We start from the raw sequence: 23,027 nt of genomic DNA on the forward strand, positions 1-23,027 counted from the left end.
CTCAGCCCTCTGCATGCCTAGAAAAAAAATAAAGGTTTTTGTGTCTCATTGTTGTGGATTTGGAAGGAGCTATATTTTCTGGCAAATGAAACGTTGCCACAGGGCATCCTCACTGAATGGAAGAATTTGGCTTTTTTTGTCATGTCGACTTGGTTTTTCCTATGGCTATAAATACCTTTTGTAAGAGTTAGGAGTGTTTTAAGGTTAGTTCCTGGAAATACTTGCCTGCTTTTTCACATATGGCATTTCTTTGATTCAACAGGGCAATCAAAAAGCTGATGTCTAGGTATAGGGATAAGACTGTCCTTCATGTATGTGCAGTGCTGCCTTGTACTTCTCTGTGTGGAGAAGCAGTGGAGAGCAGAATGTCATCTACAGTTTGGAGACTGCCTAAAGTCTCAGTAGCAGCTTTATGGGAATATGAACTTAAAGGGCTATGGAAAGTTTAGGTCCCAAGTTTAAGCTGGCAAGCTCCCCTGCAAGGCTTTAAACCATACAGATTTATGGCAGCTGAAGATGTCCTCATCTGTGACCAGCATGTCGTGAGGTTTAGCAAGTACTTGGCAGTTTTGAAAGTGCCTTAACAAGTGTCCTTAGAAGGTTTCCTGTGGACTGCATTCTGGTCACGACAAGCACCATCCTTTGAGCACTGCTCATTGTACTCCAGGAGCTTGTTTAGCTCTACCAGCACAAAGAACTTGTTTGCTGGTGTTGAATTGGTTGCATCTGCTTTAGGACAGGGATGTCTGTATGACCACACTGATATCCTTGTCCTGCAGAGGGCTGTAGGCAAACCTCAGGGCAACACGAAGCAGCAGCAAACTCAACTTGCAACATGGTTATATGTGGAGTGAATCATGTTTGTCAAATCATACCTCAAAGGATGTTAAAAGGGGGCTACTGTAACAATGACCTGTTGTTTGGCTTTGGCCTAGCTCAGCTCTTCAGGAATGCAGGTACTGAGCCCTTCTCTGGAAGCTGAAGAGCTTTCCTGAGCAGTGTGGGGTCACCATGGCAGATCTGGATGAGCAAGAACAAATCACCTCAGCATGCATTTCTGTCTGCCGACACAGCGTGCTTACTGCCTCTTAGCTTTTCCTTGCTTTAGGAATGGACTCTATCCATTGACATACCTGCATCCCTTGTGTTTCTTTTTATTTCTGACAGCAACAAGGAGTGAGAATTTTTGTTATGCTGTACAAAGAGGTGGAGCTTGCCCTAGGGATCAACAGTGAATACAGCAAGCGGACGCTCATGCGCCTCCATCCAAACATTAAGGTAACTGTGCCCTGTGCAGCAGCGGGAAGGATGTTTGCCTTTGTTTGTTCTCCATAGCCAGTGCTGACCCTCTGTATTGAGGTGTGAACTAGAAGAACAGCAGTTCCCACCATTGCAGTGGGAATAGTCTGAGAACATGAGAATCACCCATACAGTGATTACCACATCTGGAAATGTCATGTCTTTAGGTTATAATTGAGCATAAAATTGCTTAGTTTAGACTTACCAAAGCAACTATTCATCCAATTCACAAGAAGCATACTTCCTGGGACAAGTTAATGGGGTTGCATCAAATAGAAAATGATGATTTGAAAATGCTTTCTCATTTCAGCAGTTCTGTTCAAACGTAGATGAGGAGTGTCAACACTGGATGTTTGTGTTCCAGTGGTGAATGAACAGCGTTGTGCTTTCCTGTGCTGTTACACTTCTGCTCTGCCACTGAGCAGAAAAGGAGTTGTGCTGGATGAACCAGTAGATAAGACTAGATCCAATCTCTTGAAATTAGAGACACAGACATTTTAAGGAGCAATAGCCAAATGTTATGCATGAGAGGAAGTAACAAACTGCTAGAGTAATAGATCTATTGTCACTTGGTCAGTTGTCACAGTGAAGGAAAGCATCCATTCACTATCTTTGCAGCAAGACTAGAAGGTGTAAGTAGCAGATCCATGCTGGTTGTGTAACAGGTCTGAGGAGCAGCCAGCTGCGTCTGTAGCTTTTCCTCCAGGAAAATGGTCTAATGACTCTGCTCTAGAATTAAAGAATAAAACTATGTGCTATATGCTTAGACATAGAAGTTACTTTTCCATAAACACATATCAAAAAACATCTCAAACAAATGCTGAACAACTTGCTGGTTTTAAATGAAATAAAAACCCACCAGCTTTTCACTCAACAGCTTGTTTCACTTCCGCAGTGGCGACAACCGAAGGAGTGAGTCAGATCACCAATATGTTGTGTTGCTTTAGAGCAGGCTCTGTGTTTGAAAGCTCAGCTATCATAACTCTACTGAAAGCACGATTTTATTTGTTGGAACAGTTTCCTTGACTGTCCTCTTATGAACACTTGTTGTAAGTGTGACCTGACCCAACGTCAGTAACGGTTGGTGCTCAGCAATCCCCTCATTGTGGGGAAGCACCTTGGAGCCCAACTTGGGGGAATTCATGTCACTTCAGTAGTCACAGCAGTCTGCATGGAGGCATCTTCTAAAACCTCCAATATTTCCCCATTGTCCTGAGCAGCCCAAAACTAAGGCTGGGCAGCTCTCTGGCTGGAGGGATACGTGCTGGGCCATGATGCTGAGCTGGAGTGCTGGTTTTCTCCCCAGGTGATGAGACACCCAGACCACGTGTCCTCCTCTGTGTACCTCTGGGCCCACCATGAGAAGCTGGTCATTGTTGACCAGTCGGTGGCATTCATGGGTGGCATCGACTTGGCGTACGGGCGGTGGGATGACGACGAGCACCGCCTGACCGACGTGGGCAGTGTCAAGCGCGTGCCCGCGCTGAAGGCTGCCTCGGCCCCCAACCTAGCAGTAAGTCAGCTTGCCCCAGCTGGTAGCCACATTCAGCAGCCACACAGTGGGGACAAACAAGCTGTGCCCGCTTCGAAGTACAGGGTTGGATTTAGGAGGTTTGAAGAGGAAGAGGAATGGGAAGGAGGAACTATCTGAACATTGAATAACTCTTCAGGGCTGGATCCTGAGCAGCCCTTGCTAGGACATGCAGACAGAGAGCTGGGCTTCCCCTGAAGCTTGGAGCAGCTGTCACAGTTTGGGGGCTACATTCTTAATAGAATAGTTTCTTAATAGAAATACACAGTAGACACTTGCAGAGTGCTCCCAGCTTCTGGATACTCGGGCCCACAGCAGGTGCCTTGCTTGCTGACCTTTCTGCTAACCTGAGTCTGTATGCAATTGTGTGTAAGTCCAAATTTAGAGACATCTGTGTTTATGAGAATTTCGAGGGGAGTAATAATCCAGAGCAAACATATGGAACCAAATACTGCGGGTATTACTGGGTTTTGTTCTCAAGTGCCTCCTCAGTAGACTCCCTGGAAACAACTCCTAGTTCCCACCAAAGTGTGTCATTGTCACAGGGGAAAATTTGCCTCGTCGTTGTTTCCAAGCATGATAATCTTTAATTAAAGGGGAACCTGTCCATACATCATCTGCAGCAGCATCCTGTATCTTTTTAGTCTGCAGCAGAATCATCTGAACACGTCCACCTGCAGTCTCAAGCTCCGTCCCCAGAAAGCCACTTGTTCCAGAGAAACTCCGACGATGCCCCAGACACATCAAGAATGAAAGGAGTAGGAAAGCCCAAAAAGTTTTCAAGGTTCAGTATTTACAAGCACCTCCATAAGCACGGCATGCACCATGCTGACAGCGTCAGCAGCATAGACAGCGAATCAAGTAAGTCATGTTCTGCAACTAAACAACATACATAAAGCTTGTGTGGAGGTGGGTGGGTGGGTGGGTGTTCATGCAGAGTCACAGAATGTCTAGGGTAATGTGTTCTGTGTAAGGAAGGAAAGCTGGTGAATTCCTTAACTATCAGAACAGTATGTGTAATCAGTGTGTAGACTTGTGTCACTGCAAAACCTGCAAGAGAAGTTTGAAGTGGATTTGTACGTAGTGAACTGGCAATTGTCTTCAGCCATCAGGTGACGTGATACAGTGGACGTGATACCTGATGTTTACGTTATTGGAATCTTTTTGTTCCTGCAAGGGAGAATTGAGTCTCTTCACTTTCCAGTTTCTATTTATTATAAGAAGTTGAACAGTTTCTGAATGTGATTATCCCTCTCACCTAGTGTCACCTAGGTTTAATTAGTACACTTAAATGGAAATGTTCCAAATTTACCCACTTATTAGAGAGGAGAGAACGTTCAACAGCTGAATATTTGAATGAAGCTTTGAATTCCTCACATGAACAAAAAAAAAAAAAAGAACCAAACAAAACCAAACCAATCAAAGCTAAAATTACAAGGAACAGTTTGATGTTTGTTCTAGCATGGAGTACTTCCTCAAGTCCTCAGCTTCTGAAGCTGTATATTGCTTGATAGGAACTTACTTGAGTTCCATCACTCCCTGCAGATCTTACTCCTGCCTCTGGCCAGGGGAAGCCCTGCTGGAGCATCGTTTGCATTGGTTGCAGTCAGCTCAGGACATAGCCATGGCTTTGCTACTTCAACACAACTGTTTGGTTTAAAACCAGCTGGGTCTTGAATTTGGTCCCTTGCCTGTTGGTCACTTGTGGTTTCAGCGAGTTGCTGTCTCGTTTGAGCTCCTGTCACATAAGGTGCCTGCAGAGAGGATCGGGCATCAGTGTAGAAGTAGATGTGCACTTCTGCCATGAATAGAGCATCTTGACTTTCTGCAGGTTACTGTAACCCCACTAGAAGTCAACCGAATATAATCCAGAGTTTAAAGCCCCATCTGAAAATGTTCCATCACCACAGTGCATCGAAGCAGGGGCTCACTGAGCCTCAGGAGGGTAAGTGGAGGAAGGCAGAGGTGCAGACCCCTTCAGGCTTTAGCTGCCCTTTTGTTTTGATTTTGCTTCATAACTATGGTGAGAGTTAGGCTGGGTGCCCGGATCAGCCTTGCTGCTGCTTGTTCTCCCAGCATCCTTAACACCCTGTGAGGGCATCCTGGCAGAAGAGTCCTCTCCAGAAGTTACAAAAGCTGCAGCAGAAATGAATAATAATTTTTAAAATGCCACATCAAAGCAACAAAAACCCCAATCAAATTTGCGGTAATGACAGCAGGGAGCAATTGAGGAAATAGCTCTGATTCTGGTATATGATGATTTCAGCAGCTCTCATTCTGTAACAGAAGGGGCTTATTGCTGGAATTGGGAACTTCTGCACTGGCTATTTTAAAGTAAGCCTGATGCAGGAAGACATGCAAACAGAGAGAAGAAACAGCAATCACTGCTGCCAGACCTGCATTTGGATGAAGACTTTGGATGGGCCCTCCCTTTTGCCCCCTGTAAATCACTGAGAGTATACTCAGTTGAGAAACTATTTGGGTGGCTATGAGATCTGAGCTGTGCTGGTTTCTGGACTGATTTGAAAGGGCCTGTTTCAGAATGGTGCCTCATAAAGATGCCTTTGAGTTCCGTGAGCAATCCCCCAGCTCCTCCTGGACCCTCACTGCAGACTCCTGGACCCTCACTGCGGACTCCAGCTTCCCCAGGCAGCTCTGCTGCATGGCATTTTCAGCATGGCTTGGCTCAGCTCGGCTCAGCGAGGTTGCAGCAGCACTGGCAGGGCTTGCTCCAATGCAAAATGGCCTTATTGCACTGCTGCTGATGTGTATTTTGTTGACTGTTGGAAGGGGAGGGGTTTGTGCTAGGGAGTTCTCATGGTTGCCCAGTGATGTGGTTGGGTTAGGAGAAGGTACCTGCTGTTGGCATGTAACTGTGAGATTATCACAGCGGGAGTTGGTGCCGTAGATGGAGGCTACTGCCAGGGTCAGGAAATAGGTGTGTTTATGGTCTAGGCCAACAATTTTGTGTTTCCTAGGAGAGAGGAAAGAGAGTTCACTTTGCACTCAAAATATAGAACTAGAAAAGAGATCCTGTTAAGAGGAAATACCCCAGCCTCCAACATTTGAAACCTTTTAATCGCCAGCAATGTGGAATGCGGGATACATTTGTTCAACGTGTAGAACCATATCAAAGGACAACACTGTTATTTGGAAGAACAAACCTACAATACTTATTGAGCAAACATGAGCTTTTTAATGATCTCATTCTGGTTAATAAAGACTAGCTTTTGTCAGAGGAGATACACCCTGCTAGAGAGGCAAAATCATAAAACCTTCAAGCCAGAGAAGCTGGAAGTAGTTCATTAGTATTGGAGAATATATTCAGTAGATGATGTATGTGATGTTCCTGTACATATACCCACTACAGGCAGTGTCACAGCTGGGAGTGCCACTTGGTGATATTTAGGTGTCATAGGACTGGGAAGACAAATGGTTATAGGGTGATTTTTTTCAGTCTGATGTAGAGAGAATTCAGCACCATAACAGGCTCCTGGATATTACCTGTCCTGATTGTATAACAATGTTAAAATAGGAAAGAGAAAATACTGATGGGCATTCTCTGAAAGCAAGAAGACTAGGGAGAAAACAGCTTCAGGCAGCTTAGATGGGCAAGTCCCACCACTGCCTTTCCGTGGCAGTGAGTCTCTGGCCAGTGTGTGCTGTGGGCAGACAGGACACTGGTGTTTCTCACCTTGTTTGCTTCTGACAGATGAAGGATCCATCCGCAGCTTGAAGACAGGTGTTGGTGAGCTACTTGGGGAAACCAGATTCTGGCATGGAAAAGACTATTGCAACTTTGTCTTTAAAGACTGGGTTCAACTGGATAAACCTTTTGCTGGTAAGTGCCTTTGCACTCTGGAAGTGATCACACTTCCCCAGACCCTCTTCTGTATCTTTTCAGTCTCAAATTGTATTTTTTCCCTGCTTCTGAGCCAGAGATAGTGAAGGCATTTTGATTTGCCTGCTAGGAGGAAGCAGCAAATTTCCCTGTGGAAGTTCTAGGGCCAATTAGACTGTTACAGTCCATGGACTTGCACTGTGGCACGATAAGTCTAAATCCATCTGCATGGGCCTTGGTGCCATGTCCCAAACACTTCTATTTGAGGAGGGGTTTTCCATGTTCGTGTCCTTTGTCTGAGGAGGTCCAAACGTGCTTTTCCTGTCCCACAGACTTCATTGACAGATACACCACGCCACGGATGCCCTGGCACGACATCGCCTCCGTGGTGCACGGCAAGGCGGCGCGGGATGTCGCCCGGCACTTCATCCAGCGCTGGAATTTCACCAAGGTGGGGTGAGGGCACAAGAAGAGATGCAGCCCCCTTCCTAGGCATGCATGCTGTTAGGTTTGTGTTATTCTGCTGGCTTGGAATCAATCTGAAGGGTTTTAATTTTGCTTTTTCCCCCTGAGCAGATTATGAAGCCCAAATACCGATCCCTGTCCTACCCGTTCCTGTTGCCAAAATCTCAGCAAACTGCCAATGAATTGAAGTATCAGGTGCCTGAGGCTGTTCGTGCCACAGTCCAGGTGGGTGTTGATGGTCTCCTGCTCACCTACTCCAAAGAGAGCTTGTTTTGTATCTTTCCAGTAGAAAACATCAATCAATGCCTGACAGACCCTCTGTACAACTTGAAAGTATAAAATGGGAAACTCTGATTTCGTTTAACTTACAGCACAGGTGGTCAGATCCTCAATTACTATAAAATAATGCAGCTCTTTTAATAGAGAGACATGAATTTCCACTTAGGACCAGGCAGAAATTCATGTTACAGAATTGCTGTGTCATTTTTCTGTCTTGTTTTCTGCTGCTCTCTTCTTCTGCCTAAGGTTTGTGTCTTGGGAAGGCCTGATGGGTTGGGGTTGCCCACTGAGTATTTATCCCAGCTCTTAGAGCAGTCCAGCAGGCCCCCAACGCCTTGCTCAGACGGGCAGTGGTCAGCTGAAGCTCAGGGAGTCTCGGGGCTGTTGCTTTCTGCGTTGAACTTCACTGTATTTTATTATGCAGCTACTCAGCCCTGTGGGTCCTCTGCAGTTCTGCACACCAGCCCATGGCCTCACTGTGACAATCATCCTCAGAGTCGTAATTGCCAAGATACCTGTATTTAAAACCCTGTTAGCTGCATTGAGTGAACACTGCTGCTATCCAGCAGAAACATGGACTTGTTGAAGAACACCAAAGTCAAAAGAGTTGTGCTGAAGCAGAAAAACAATTGTGTGTCTCTGTGGATGAAAGATGTATACAATAACTGATTAGACCCAAACGAGGAAAAGTACATGCCTTGGCTCTTGGTAAGGCAAGATCCACCCCAATGACAGCAACACTTGGGGAAGTTTAGTGTAATGAGATGCATTCCTCTGGGTTTGTGGCTTGCCAGGGCATTGTCTGCTCCTTCCCACATGGTGTGAGGGATGGCCAGCATGGGGATCTTGTCATGGATCCTGAGTGGTTTATATCAGCCTCTAAAACAATGCTCTCAGCTCACTGAGAAATAGTCTTGCCTCAGGCACCATCATGTTCCCTGTGGCTGTCAGTGCCTCCCCAGCTGCAACTGTGACATCAGCTTTTTGGGAAGTGTTGTGGTCCAGGTGAAGGGGCTTATGTCCCCTGAGTGCATTCAAACTGCAAGCTAAGCCTCAACTTCTAAACCACAGGGTTTGCTGTAGCAAAAAGTTAAGCTCTGCTGATTACAGAACTGGAAGCAGTTCCCAAAGGAGAAACTAAACTGAGCTCAGTCCAGGTCCAGCTTTCCAGCAGTGCATCCTTCAGAGCTGCTGGCTCAGAGCACCAGCAAATGGAGAAGAGGCTGAAGCTCACACAGTGACTGCTGAATGCCACGTACATGGATGCTGAGTGATGGGTGAGCTGTTTGGAAACTGGCTGTGTCACAACATTGTTGGGGCATTGCAAAGAAGTGCTGCATTCCAGGAAATGAGGGGCTGTTCTCAGTGATGCCATAGACAGCAAAAAGAGAGGAGGTTTGTCCTATAAATTATTCATTTAAAATTGTCTTGCTCATTTCTAATTTATGTCAAATTGCAGCTTTTGGAGACCTGTCAGGTTTGCCCAACCCTGCATATAGCCAGATAAATGAAACAATGTGATATTAGGCTGAAAACACGTTGCCCCCAGTCTTCCTGGTAGGAGAGGGAAGAGCATCTGCAGCACCAAGCATGGTGGAAGCTGTGAGGGTGGTTGCTCTGCACAGGCTGATGCACGCTGCCTGGATGCAAGGCCCTTGACCTCGGGCTGCAGGCAGCTGGGTTCTGATCTCTGGATGATCTCCTTGAGTTCCAAGGCATAGGTTTGCATACACATGCTGTAATTTTGACTGTCCCCTCCACAATGCTCACACTGGCCTGCTCTCCGCTGATCTCTGAACAGCACAAGTGCCCTGAGCATCTCTGAAGTCCCAGCAATGGGTCATGGCTTCTCCTTCCCTGCAGTCACAGGAATATCAGCCTCTTGCCTGTCCAATATATTAGTTTCAGGCCAGAGGGCTGGAGATGCTCATGTCTCCTTTCAGTGGTGCAGTCCAGTGCAGAAATATGCAGATACTGAAAAGTCTTTTGCCAACTTTTTTATCTAGAAAAACTAGAGGAATATTGTTCTTGATATTCAATCCTTTGGCTGGTTAACAGCCAAACTCATGTTGTCCCTGTTTTGGTTCTGTTTAGGTACTTTATAGGCAGAAGTTACTGCCCCAAGTTAAAATCCAGCATCCTGGGCTGTGTGGGGTGATTGAGGAAAGCCTGGTTGCCAGTTTTCTTGTTTCTGAGCTTGTTTGCAAATCTGTCTTCAATTGTGGGAAGATCAGAGGAAGGGCAAACACAAAGGGTCTGTGAGGACTGTAGTGTTGCTGCAAGCCTGAGCCACTGACCTTGTCAGCAAGAGATTTTAACCTCATTGTACCATCTGGTTTTGCTCTCCTTTGTCGGGGAGGAGCAGGAGTGTTTTCAGAAGGGTGGGGAGACCAGGAGAGGTGCTGGCAGGGGCTTTGCCCTGAGCAGGGAGGATGAATGCAGTGTGCATGGGAAATGATATGGAGGTGCAGCCTGGGCAGGAGGAAAGGAGCCTCTTGGCTCCACGAGTTAGTCAGATGTGGACTCTCCTCCTGTCATGTTGGAACTTCTGGGCTTTGCTCGCAATAGCCATGTGACTGCACAGGGACTTTTGCAAGAGTCCAACAGCCATCTGCCACAGGCAGTGCCAGGTTTTTTTCAATCTCTGTTTCCATTCCAGAGTTTGCAGTTATCAGCCAAAGCTAGTACTGCAAAAGATGTGACATGGTGAGGCAATACCCAGCTCCTGATGTAAACGCAATGAGAATTGAATGCTCTGGCAGTGACTAATGCCGTTACCTCTTTGAAGTCTGTGTGAGAGCTTGCATTGTTCAGCATTTAGGCACTAGCCCACAAATTTATTACTGTTCTATCAGAGAAGTTAAACGGATGACAAGCCCAGCACAGCAGTGCTATTGAGAGGGAGGAGAGGAGAGGAGAGGAGAGGAGAGGAGAGGAGAGGAGAGGAGAGGAGAGGAGAGGAGAGGAGAGGAGAGGAGAGGAGAGGAGAGGAGAGGAGAGGAGAGGAGAGGAGATTGCAGGCACAAACTCTGGTTGGCAGAGGTCATACTGCCTTTTCTCCCTAAGAAAACAGGTTGGGGTTTGATCCAGCTCACTTGAAACACCTTGACAGGAGAGGGGAGATGTCCAGAAGTGCAAGACGAAATATCAGTGATAAGGTAAGGCCAGTGCAGGAAACTTCAAAGTGTGTTTGTCTTTTGAGTGCCACATCCCTCACTTTGTTCCCTCAGGAGGTGTGCTGCATCCACACGATGCTGTTGGTGCTGGCCACCCAGCCACCCACAGCAGTGGCCTTGTCTTCCTCAGCTGTGGCTGTGGAGCTGTGCTGGGATCCAGGTTAGAAATAGCTTTGTTTTGAAGAAGTCCAAACTGTTCTGCTGCCCCAGCCAGCCTCTTCTGACACCTCTTCTTCCCTCTGCCTGTGAATTCAAGGTTGTACCTGATGTAAGCCCTTTGGCTGATGCTGAAGTAGCTTTTTGAGATGAGCCATGATACGTTGTTCTGGGGTGAGGGCAGGGTGATGCTGATGCTGTGACAGCAGGCAGCCTGGAGCTGGGCTGTCAGTGTAGGGAGGGGTACAGAGGAGGGCAGGCAAGGGCATGGGCGTGATGCACTGGGAAGCCATGGTGCTGGGAAGAGAAGGGCTTGAGTGATGGTTGTGTTGTGGCAGGCAGTGTCCCAGCTTTGGAATAAACTTTTCTCCCACCAGTGAAGTTGCCTTTCAAAGCAAGGGGCTTTGGTGCTGTCAAGCTTCCAATTCAGAAAGGGACATTTATTCTTCATCCCCAGCAGTTCCAGCTATTGCTGCTGTAAATAAGGATGTGGAAATTATTCAGTGCAGGACTCAGCAATTTGTCTTGAAAAGAGAAGCAGCTCTTTGGAATATGGACAAAGTTAACTAGCAAAAGACAAAAAAAAAAGGATTAAATGTCAGTACTTTGTACACTAGGAAGCTACAATCTGAAAGACGATTCCAGGTTGTGTTTCCTGGAGATCCCCAGCCCACAGCAGACTCATGGTCAGAGTATCAGGGATGTGAGTAACATGGAGCAAAGCAGAAGCTGGACACAGAGAATTAAAAGAAATCCACAAGAGGGATTTACAGTGAAAAATGTTGTTGAGCCTTGAAAGAGATCAGGATTTTGCACATACTGACACACACAGTTCTCGGATCTTCAGCATTTGGATCTTGTCCTGAGTGTCTGGTCCTGAGTCCTGGTATAAAGGCTGCACTGAGATATTTTAGGGCTCTCATTTTAGTGGTTTTGTCTTGACAACGTTTAAAGACAGAGGCTAATCACCAGTAATGTTTTTTTTCCCCAAGCATGTACTCTGGCAACACTTAATTAAAAAGAGCATTTCCATTTAGGAAAATGTCACTTGAGGCAGAGTGTGGTCACTTCTTGACTGGAAGCAGAGGAGTGGGAGATGCTGCAGCATCCCTACCTGCCCCAGGGCCAGCTCAGCAGGACCAAGAGCATCAACAAAGGTTGTTTCTCAGATGGCTTTGGCTGTCTTGCACAAGAACTACAGGAGGCAGGGGCAGAACGTGCCCCAGAGGTCTCACAGTATCTGCTTTAAAAGTGGATTTCCAGTAAGAACTAATAAATAAGTGTGTGCAGCTGGACTGCTACAGATTTCAAAGGCCATGTCATCACAAATTGGATGACTTATGCAAGAATTTGGCAGGAGGAATAAATGACCTGGAGTGCTCAGGGCAGAAACATGGCCTGTGTTACCAGACTGCCTGTGTAATTCTCTGCTGCCTGTTTGTGGGAAGAACGCATTGGTTGCCCCAGCTGGAGACCAGCTTTCAGTCCTGCAAGAGGGGACAGCACTCACTGCATGTGCACCCCGAAAGCTCCAGGTGTTTTAAAAGTAGTTGATCAGACCTTAAGCAAGAACTTCTGTGCTGCTTCTGTCCCATCTAAGACTGCTAGGATGAGAGAGGTAATGCAGCACCAGCATAGGGCACTTAAGGTTTGAATCCAAACAGGATTAAATATTGGTACTCCTTCCTACAAATGGTGAATGCTGCACTTCATTACATTATTTAGTGAAACCCTGACAGGAAAACCATGCAAGGGATGAGCACTGCCCTAAATGATTGTGTTGCCATCCCGGAGGGGAGCGAGCTGAAGGTGTTGGCCTCTCACCCCTAGGTGATCCGCTCTGCTGCTGACTGGTCGGCTGGCATCAAGTACCACGAGGAGTCCATCCACAGTGCCTACATCAGCGTCATCCAGAACAGCAAGCACTACATCTACATCGAAGTGAGTGCCACTGAGGGGCCTGATGCTCAGCATGGCTCACAGCCATCAGGAGGGTAATTCTGCTTCTTGGGGAGTTGCTCTTAATTTGGCACAAGTTTAGACACACGTCGATGTTAATGCAGCATTTGGGGCTGTTTCCATTGACTTCAGTGCTCTTTGAACCAGGCTGACGGGTATGTACCCTGACAGTCTTCAGGGTGAAAAAAGGTAGACTTCTCCTTCATAAGCCTCTTAGCAAAATTGCCAGCAACTCTCATAGCCTGTGCAATAGTCTTCCTGTCCCCTCCATGGCTTTGCAATGGCCCTGTGCATGCCCAATCTTCCCACCCCCAGGGCTGTCCTTGCATCCCTACAGTCTGGAGCAGCAGGAATCTCCTGTGTTGAAGTGACTCTCAGTGCTGGCTGGACATGCTTATTCTTCTTTTTTTTTTTTTTTAGCCTCTTGTTAGGATGTTCTTTATGTGAACTTTCTAAGGAGAGTAATTAATAAGGACTAATTAATTTCCTAAGTGAGCACCTTTAAAATTAGTAATAATAAAAGAAGCATTCTTTGTAATGGCACACAAACCCAGCTATCTCTAGTTGCTATTGAAATGAAACATGCAAGTATTTCTTTTTTGGTGGCTGGCAGTGTCTGACAGTGGCTTTGCTTGCTTTTCCTGCAGAACCAGTTTTTTATTAGCTGTGCTGATGACAAAGTTGTCTGGAACAAGATCGGGGATGCGATTGCTCAGAGGATTCTTAAAGCTCACAGGTAACCTGTTCTTAACAAGGCAAGGAAAGTCTTCCAGGTGCATTTATACAGTGTGGTGTAAAATAACATCTTAATGGACATGACTGTGCAATAGCTCTTCCAGCCCTGAGCCAAGGAGGTCAAACATCTGCTTGTGTTTGCAGCCCTGAGACTCTTCTGTGGTTTCTTTGTAGCCAGAAGGTGATTTTTTTTCTTAGACTTGCCCTGATGCAAATGTATTTATAACTATGGAGCTTGGTTAAAAGCAAGTCCTTCATGCTCTGGGGCAGGGAGACCTTTGCTCCAGAGACAACCAGTCCTGAAGTGTGTGGTAAGGCAAGTTAATGGGTCAGAGAGGTGAACTGGGATTGGTGACTTATTCAAATTATGCATAGAGAGGTTTGTCTTCAAATAAAGGAAGCAAACACCTTTCGAGGATTTGACTGCATGGTTCAGCTGTTGTTTGAACAACTTCTCTGTAAGTGCTCAGGGGACCATCATCTGTTCCTGGATGGATCAAATCCAGCCTGTTTTAGACACTCCTTTGACTTCAGCACACATGACCCCACGTTAACGTTAATACCACAGGCAGTGACTTGTCTTTGCTTTGATCCTGTACAGCCTTGCTTAAGGTTGCTCCCCTGGAGCCTGTCTTTAAGATACATATATGCCCTAGTCTAAAACTGTATCCTAGTCTTGCTGGGTTGGTGTACAGACGACTTTCTAAACTTCTTCCTTTCATCTCTCATGTGCTTTTTCACCACACACAGAGATGTTTCTTGCAAGGAGTATTTTTTTCATACTGTAGTTGTCCTGAGCTGTGTCCAGACCTGTCCCAGAGGTCTCTCCAGAGTCCCAGAAACCTCTCTCTTTGGCTCTCGACCCTGGAAATGCCTGCTTGGGTAAAGGCAAGCTGGAACAGACAGGCAGACAGACACTAGGGTGTGGGCAGGATCTGAGAGGCCACAGGAGCTGCCAGGAGATGGGCTTTGTTCAGAGGCACAGAGGAGCACTGTTCATACTGGGTGTTACTGCTCAGAGCAGAGCCACAGGGTGCCGCTGCTTGCCAGGAGTGAGCTGCCACACATGGCCCAAACCATGGAAATCACCTCAAGGTGAAAAGGTGGGGTGGATTTCCTCACCCAGGGTGAGTGAGGGGTGGTGCCAGTGCTGCTGGTGGTGTCTGTGTTGGAACCTGAGGGTCACCGGCAGGCAGCCACGGCCTCTCTGTGGGTTGCCCTCGCAGAGCCACTCCGCAGTGCCCTTCCTGCCAGGGGGTCTGATTGCCAAGGGGCCCTTTGCACCAGTTGCAACACTGCTGAGTTAGCAGCAAATTCTCCAGGTAATCTGCTAAGATTTTTTCCCCTTATATGTAAAATTTATATAAAGGATGTCATTCTGTTCAGGCAGCAAAAAGTCTGGTACGAAAGGGACTCACAGCAATTCTTCAGTGACCCATTTTCAGACACAATACTTGTGTATTACTCCAATTTTATGCCGATATTGTGCCAGATGAATGTTGGTGGCTACTAAGTGAATGTAAGATGCAAATTCTGCACACTCTGGAGAGCCTGGCATTGTGAATTCAGATTGAGGTGGTTTGTATCATAATATTCACATTCCAAACTGTCCCGGGGAAGACAGCACAGGGAACACGCAGGTGTTTCATTGGAAATTGAGCTCTTTAGTTAAGCTTGAACACTCCTCACTCCTCTAGACTGTTTTCTACTGATGTAATTAGAATGTTCTTGGTTTCTTCTTTTTTTCATGGGTGGCTGCCTTAACTAGTTAAACAAACACTGGACTTAGACAAAAAAAAGCTGCTTTGTTTGGGGAATGTTTCTGTTGGTATATCTTTTTCATGATACAGACAGGCTGTGTTTCAAAGTCTCTTGTCATATATGGGTAAGACCTCAGTAACTGGGAAGTTCAGTTCCTCTGGGAAGGAACAATTCCATGCACTAGTACAGGCTGGGGGTCGAACTGCTGAAGAGCAGCTCTGCAGAGAGAGACCTGGGAGTCCTGATTGATAATAAACTAACCCTGAGCAGCAATGTGCCCCCGTGGCCAAGAAGGCCAATGGCAGCCTGGGATGCATCAAGAAGAGTGTAGCCAGCAGGTCAAGGGAGGTTCTTCTCCCTCTCTACTCTGCCCTGGTGAGGCCTCATCTGGAGTCTTGTGTCCAGTTCTGGGCTCCTCAGCTCAAGAGGGACAGGGAACTGCTGGAGAGAGTCCAGTGCAGGGCCACCAAGATGATCAGGGGACTGGAGCATCTTTCATATGAGGAAGGGCTGCAGGAACTGGGGCTGTTTCGTCTGGAGAAGAGGAGGGATGATTTTATTAACATTTACAAATATCTAAAGGGTGGGTGTCAGGAGGTTGGGGCATCCCTTTTTTCTATAGTAGCTAACAACAGGACAAGGGGTGATGGGATGAAACTGGAACACAAGAAGTTCCACTTACATATAAGGAAAAACTATTTCACTGTGAGGTGAGGGAGCCCTGGCACAGGCTGCCCAGAGGGGTTGTGGAGGCTCCTTGCTTGGAGGTCTTCAAGACCCGCCTGGACATGTCCTATGTGACCTGATCTAGGTGACCCTGCTTCTGCAGGGGGGTTGGACTAGATGATCTCTAAAGGTCCCTTCCAACCCCTACCATTCTATAATTCTATGATTCTAACTGTTCCTAAGATCTGCTGACAAACTAAGGCTAGGTTACTGTGCATAGCACTGCTCTAAGGAAACATTGGTGAAAATTAAACATAGGTCCTCAACTGTTTCCCTCCCAGCTCAGATGAGACCCCAGTGCTTCCCAGTTCCCGTGCCCTTAAATTCTCAGGCAGGACTTGCCCGAGGAAGGAATACTTTTAACTAAAACTGCAGCCTGTCTCATCCTCAGGCAGCTCCCAAAATGCTTTTGCCCTGATTAAGCCGTGCTTGCCATCTAGTGGCAACACCCTTCAATGGAGCAGCATCCTCCTTCTCCAGGGTGCAGGGTGGGAGATTGCCAACACCCAGGGGTGCCTGGAAAGTGCTGGCAGGGCAGATGCATCCGGCTTTGGTCAGCAAAGAAAACCCAAAGGTGGGCTGTAAGAGAAGCCTCAGGCAGAGCTGTGGTGGTTCCTCTGGTAGTCTGATCAGATCACGATTTGATTTGTGGGTGTCCAGTGGAACAGGTTTTGTAGGATGTGATGTATCGGACACTCACCTTCCTGAACAATTGTTTTGCTTCTGCCTGGAGCTTTTTCCACCTTTTTATGATCTTTCTGACTTGTGAAAACCAGGATGTAGTGGGACTGTCAGATTGCCAGGTTAGATTTTGGTCTTCTGCCTGCAGTAGCTCTGTAATCATTGCAGTGCCCTGCCAAGCAGCCATACACACCAGTCTGCACCAGTAGCCCTGTCACTGGGCTGTCGGGGTGCTCAAGTGAGCTTTTGTAGTGGCAGACAAATCTGCAAAATAATTCACCTGTCCTTGAGCTTCAGTGAAAATGTGTTTATTTCCTTCAGCTTCTTTTGTTGTCTGCTGAGAGTAAATTATTCCTTCTCCTCCTGAAGGTCAGAGCACTTGCTGAAGTCCTGATGATGGGTGATAAAGACCTGAAACTGCAAATACATCTCACATTTTGCTCCCTTAGAATTTGTGTAGTAGCCTCAGATGGAAACCAACTCAGTCAGCACAGGGCAAGTGAAACCAAGTGTAGGAGCTGCAACATTGCAGGCTAACATTGCCCCAAACTGTCATTCCAGGGAAAACAAGCGTTTCCGGGTGTACGTGGTGATCCCGCTGCTGCCCGGCTTCGAGGGAGACATCTCCACTGGCGGGGGGAACGCGCTGCAGGCCATCATGCACTTCAACTACAGGTAGGCTGCTAGGCCTCTGCTCCCCTGGGCCTGCTGCCAGGGCTCCGGCTGCCAGCAGCGAGGGGTCACGCCTGCTCTTGTCCACACGAGCACATGGTGTTTGGAAAAGGAAGAGGAGACTGTCTGTGGTGCTTGCACTGAGCGCTGTAACTCGGATATCTGCTATCCGGGGGTTGCAGCGGGGGCTCTGAACCTGCCCTTTCGGCTCACACTGCTCCTGCCTCTGCCTGCCAGCCCCTCGAAGACAAGAGCATCTTCTCTGATGCTGTTCTAGGGGAACTTGGAACACAGGAGGCCTTGTGGGAAGGACTGAGATGCAGTGGTGCCAGCTAGCCCCGTGCTGGGAATGAGGCCTAGAGGAAGGCAAAACGGCCCAAGACAAGCTGGTTTTACTGCTAAGCTGCTGTGTTATGGTATGGCCAGGGCACAGTTGGTCTGCAGAGACTGCTGCTGCCTCCCAAGTGGGATCTCCCCTGTCTGCTGGTCCACGGATGCCCTAGCACATCCCCCTAAGAGCAAGCAGGGCAGGAGACCTAAGCAGAAGGAGTAGCACATCTCTCTGGTGAGCTTTATTCTGCAAGGGCAACCGTAGGTCTTGTGGAGTTGCCCACGGCTTGGGTTTTTTTGAATGAGATGCCAGCTGTGACGTTTCCAGCCCAGCCATAACCACACAGGCTCCCTGACCTGGCATTCTGCACCTCTTCATTATGGTTTTTTTCTTGTTGTGATTTCATGCCCAAACCTGTGGCACAGACAGTAGCAGCCCTGTTTGTAACATGTTTATCATCACTGTGGTGAGCTCTAGAAGGCAAAAACGCTCACTAGCTCCTACATGGAATGGCATGAGCTCCTTTAGGAAATGAGCAGTCCTTCATAGATCAACAGTCTTGGGGAAAATGTGTGCTCTGGAAGCACTGTGTTACTGCTGCTTGCACAGGGTATTTCAGAGGCATCTGTGTTTGCAATTTACCTCACCCAGTTCTGCTTCAGCATATGCTGGAGTGGCAGTGGTGCTGATAGCTGTCTACCTTCTTTCCAGGACCATGTGCCGAGGAGAAAACTCAATCCTGGGCCAGCTGAAGACAGAGGGTAAGAGCCCTATTCCTCTCCTCTGTGTCGCTTTGTCTTGGGATGCTGCAGTTCAATGGGTACATCTACAACAGCAATCGGATTATCCAGCTTCTTGTTATCTTGGGCATGCTGGGGCAGGGGTGGGGGCACCTCCTGGCAGCGGCTGCTCTGGGCTCACAGGGCTGGCTAGTGACCACCTTCTCTGCTGGCAGCCTGAGGCCAGGCCCATGGGCTCACGGGAGCCGTGGTCAGGCCCATGGAGTCACGCGGGCCGTGGCCAGGACTGTAGGGGCCGTGTGAGCCATGGCCAGCTGTCAGCCTTTGTACTTGGCTGCAGCCCTGCTCCGGAGGAGGGGAGGGCCCCGGGGAGGACACTGCACGGCCACAGCTGCTCAGGATTGTGTTGTTTGGAAAATGTCCTGAGCGGGGTCACGCTTCTGGGAGCAACGAGCCCTCTGCCTCCCCCGTGAATCCCACCCTGGGTGCCTTCCTGGCACTTGGAGAACACAAGAGAGGAAAAACCTGTGCAAGCAGGAGGCTGTTTCTGAGTTGCTTCCTCACCATGAAGATGCCAGCCTGAATTTGCTCTGCTGGGACTGGAGCACCGTGAAACCTCATGGATCACAAATTCTAGGAGCATGCATAATGCCTCATTCGTTCTGGGCCTTTGTGTGAATCCCAGCCGCAGACAAGCACATTAGGACATGTTTTGGGACAAAGCACCTGCTCCCAGGCTCCTGTCTGCAGCATCTGCAGAGGAACAGTCACATGGTCTGGTTATTTTAAGAAGTTTAGATCAGTTGTGAGCACTCGTGTGCAGCACAAGGGAAATGGGGGTCATTTCTCACCACCAAAGTGGAGGTGTCTGAGCAGGCCGCTGAGCAGAGCAGCACAGGGAGCCCACAGGCAGCTTTGCAAGTCTGTTTTGAGAGAAACTCATTTCCATTATCTGTTTGTTGGGTTGTTTTTCTAAAGTCAAAAGTGGACTGTTATATGTGTCTCTCTGTAAAGATGGTCTTTTCTCCTTCTTCTCTTTTCTACCTTCCTCATCCCATCGGTTTTGCTCGCTTTGAATCCTCAGTTGGAGACAAGTGGATAAACTACATCTCATTCTGCGGGCTTCGGACGTTTGCAGAGCTGGAAGGGAAGCTGGTCACCGAGCTCATCTACGTGCACAGCAAACTGCTTATTGCTGACGACAACACGGTTATCATCGGTGAGCAGGGGCTCGTGGGAGGGCAGTGCACCACTCCATTCTATCCACATTACTCCACTTCTCTGCCCCATACTCAGTGCAGCCCACAGCTCTGTCTCCTTCTCTATGTTGAGATTTCTCTCTTGTGAAAGATGTTGCTGTTCCATAAAAACCCAAACCCCAAACCAAGGTCATCAATTCACCAGGAGGTTGGTTGGAGGGACGAAGGGATTTGGAGGACTTGTCATTTCATTTGTTTTTTCTAAAGTGGTTCTGAATCTCTGTGTAGCAGTGAAGAGAATCCCAGTGCAGGGAATATTGTCCATCTGTCTTGTATCAAACTCTAGTAGGAAGACTTGTGAGACTTGTCATCTGTTCCTTAAAGAACAGAATGTGCTGTAAAATTTGGAAGGTTTGGACAACATGTGTCATTCATCAGCTCCGCTTCCTAAGAATGGGGAGATATGTTACAAGGGGTAATACATATTGTTTCATGCACTTCTCTAACTGTATTTGTTACGAGATCACGAGGCAAAGACAAGAGACTTCAGGCTCAGAGTTCTACGTGGCAGCAGAAAGGCATAATTTTATCCTCTTTCTCTAAAGAAACTCTTTTTGACCTGTTATATCAGCAATGAAAACTCTGCCAAAGAATAACTTCATACCAGATTTTGCAAGACTTGGAGTACTGCTCTCCTTCAAAGCAGCTTCTGAGCTGCAGTCTGAGATGACTTGTGGAGAGGTTTGTGCCTGTTACACTCTCAGGGGTCAGATCCTGTCTCCAGTAGGCAGAGCAGCCCAGAGGTGGTTTTACTATTACAACAGGAGCAGTGTTGTTGTAACTGTGATGGTCTGAGGACCAGAGGCACCTCTTTAATTTCTTTTTTCTGTACCTGTAAGCCCGAGGATGGATCTTTATCCAGCATGTGCATCTGTGCCAGGTGGCGAGGTGACAGGGAGCCAGTGTCATCCCTGTTCCACTCAAGAGACAGTGTGTGGAAATAAAATGCTGATGGGGCCACTGTGCAGGAGAGGAAGGTTAAAGGATGGAGAGGGGCCTAACTCATGTTTCTTCTGGAGGTGTTATCTCCCCCAAGTTAACTCAGGTGCTGGGAAGGCTAAATGGGGAACTAGTGCCTGGAGGAGATCTCTTACAGAGCTGGGGGCTGTGTCTGGAGATTTGTTTTTTTAGTAGTTTGGTAATTTCTGTGGATTCATGACCAGATGAATCCTGTTGCCAACTCAATCTTGCTGTGTGGTGTCCCCCAGCCCTCACATGCTGATAGCTGCAGGGGACAGAAGCCCCTGTTTGGGGGATAAAGCCTCAGCTGGAGCAATGCTGTGGGTTCAGGTCCTGCCTGGCACAGGTGGGCTTGGGAGCTCCCGCCAGAGTGCAGTCTGGGCTGGAGCCACTGCCTGAGCCCAGCACCCAACCGTAATGCACAGGGAGGTGCCTGTTGGAGAGGGGCCCCCCTGAAAGGCACAATCACAGCCATGCAGTAGAAATGCAACAGAGGGAAGTGCCCACTGCCCTGCAGCAGTTTTGCTGGGGACTGGAGTGGTTACTTCCCAGGGTGAAAGTGGGGAGCTGTGCAGAGGACAAACGTGGGTGGATACCACCCTGCAGATATCCACCCTGCATTCCTCCAGAAAGTAGCCCTCTGGGGTTTGGGTAATGCTGCAGCAGGCACAGGGTAAGGAGTATAGAAAAAACATCTCCTGTGGTCAGCAGGTCCCCCAGAGCGAGCTACTGCCTGGCTGTGTTAGCAGAGATGGTGCCTGAGCTCTTAAATTTGAGAAAAGCAGGACAGGAGGGTCTGGGTGTTGGTTACCCACAGCAAGGGGGTGACATCCTTTTTCCTACATCCCCCTCCTGAAAACCCCTGCCTTCCAAATGCATGTGAAAAACTTCCCCTCTTTACACTTGTAAAGGTAAGGGTGGATCTCCCCATGGAGCCCATCCTGCATCAGGTAACTTGGTATTCAAACCAAATGCAGTGAAGACTTTGGAAAGCTGTGCCATCCTTCAGCTAAAACATCTGAGAAGTCACAGAGAGAGTGAGCTTTTGAAAACATTGGCCTGGGCTTGCCTGTGATTTAAACTTTGTCCGAGCCTGGAGCTTTTGAAGCCTGCAAAAATCCCCTCCCCCAAATCCTGCCTGTCAGGGTCTGTGTGTCCATAGGGAAACCCCCTGGTTGGGGCTTTGCCAAGTGAAGCCACAGATGGTCCCTCATGGAGCTGAGGGCGGTGGGTAGTGAAGAAGGGCGTGGGAGCATCACGTGCGGCAGATGCTGCATCGCGGTGCTTCGCCGTCCCGTCCCCAGGCTCTGCCAACATCAACGACCGCAGCATGCTGGGCAAGAGGGACAGTGAGATGGCCATCATCGTGCAGGACACCGAGACCCTGCCCTCCGTCATGGACGGGGAGGCCTACAGCGCCGGGAGGTTCGCACAGTCCCTGCGCCTGCGCTGCTTCAGGTGAGGCTGGCGGGGCTGTGGGGTGGGGGGATGTGGATGCAGGCAGGAAGGCAGTCAGGAGATGTGGGTGCGGGTGGGGATGCAGGATGTAGGAGATGGGGATGCAGGCAGGGAGCAGGATGTAGGAGATGTGGATGCAGGCAGGGAGCAGGATGTAGGAGATGTGGATGCGGGTGGGGATGCAGGCAGCAGGTGGCAATGTGAGTGGGATGTGAGTGGGATGCAGGCAGCTAGCTGCAATGTGAGCGAGGATGAAGGATGCGGGAGGGGATGTGGTCAGGGATGTGGTGGTGCAGCCGGGCATGAGAATGGCAATGCAGCAATGTGAGTGAGGATGGGGGCATGTGGGCAGCGATGCAGGATGCGAGCAGGGTGTGAACAGGGATGGAAACTGAGCAGCATTACGGCTGGCAGACGTTTGCAGGGGACAAGAGTGGGAGGGTGCTGGGAGCACACAGGGTCTGGTGAGTCCCAAGACAGCTTTTCCTCTCCTGGCATTTCTCCAGAGGAGTGCCTCGTGCTTCAGCTGCCATCAGCATTGATCCCATTGTCTTCTTAGGGTTGTCCTTGGTGGCTCTGATCTCAGTCCAGAACACCAGGATCCCGTCTGTGACAAGTTCTTCAAGGAGGTGTGGATTTCCACGGCAGCTCGCAACGCCACCATCTTTGACAAGGTGAGCAACACAGTGCCTTTCCTCTCCCATGTGGCAGCAGCAGATGCCAGCAGGAGGAGCAACACGGGGAGGGCAAGGACAGCAAGGCCCACTCCTGGGGCTGGACCTTCAGAGATGCTTTGAAGGAACAAGTAGTGTCAGATGCAAGAGCTGTGAAAAAGAAACTGGAGTTTGTTCATGCTCAAAGTGTAGCTGCCAAGGAGGCAGCAGTTCCCATCCCTCCTTTTATTCATCTCAGCCATATCTCCAGCCAGTGGCTGTGGTGTACTTACTGCTTCTAACTGGAGGAGTGGCAGGTTTTACTCCTGGCTTCTAATGAGCTTT

At 48.5% G+C, this 23,027-nt stretch overlaps 1 protein-coding gene across 4 annotated transcripts in view; it reads left to right on the forward strand.

Moving 5' to 3' along the window:
• Nucleotides 1-23,027, forward strand: part of PLD1 (phospholipase D1) — a 75,309-nt gene that overhangs the window by 47,200 nt on the left and 5,082 nt on the right. For 2 of the 4 annotated variants that reach the window (XM_062005544.1, XM_062005542.1), the window contains 14 exons: nt 1,168-1,278; nt 2,606-2,812; nt 3,475-3,691; nt 4,662-4,775; nt 6,543-6,671; nt 7,004-7,122; nt 7,248-7,361; nt 12,578-12,688; nt 13,354-13,442; nt 17,171-17,284; nt 18,324-18,373; nt 19,437-19,571; nt 21,876-22,029; nt 22,589-22,703. In XM_062005544.1, coding sequence (XP_061861528.1) covers nt 1,168-1,278; nt 2,606-2,812; nt 3,475-3,691; nt 4,662-4,775; nt 6,543-6,671; nt 7,004-7,122; nt 7,248-7,361; nt 12,578-12,688; nt 13,354-13,442; nt 17,171-17,284; nt 18,324-18,373; nt 19,437-19,571; nt 21,876-22,029; nt 22,589-22,703 — 1,779 coding nt within the window. The remainder of the gene's footprint in view (nt 1-1,167; nt 1,279-2,605; nt 2,813-3,474; nt 3,692-4,661; nt 4,776-6,542; nt 6,672-7,003; nt 7,123-7,247; nt 7,362-12,577; nt 12,689-13,353; nt 13,443-17,170; nt 17,285-18,323; nt 18,374-19,436; nt 19,572-21,875; nt 22,030-22,588; nt 22,704-23,027) is intronic. The other 2 variants (XM_062005545.1, XM_062005546.1) reach the window with 2 other exon arrangements.

Source organism: Colius striatus, chromosome 12 (genome assembly GCF_028858725.1).
Source record: "Colius striatus isolate bColStr4 chromosome 12, bColStr4.1.hap1, whole genome shotgun sequence".
NCBI lineage: Eukaryota > Metazoa > Chordata > Aves > Coliiformes > Coliidae > Colius > Colius striatus.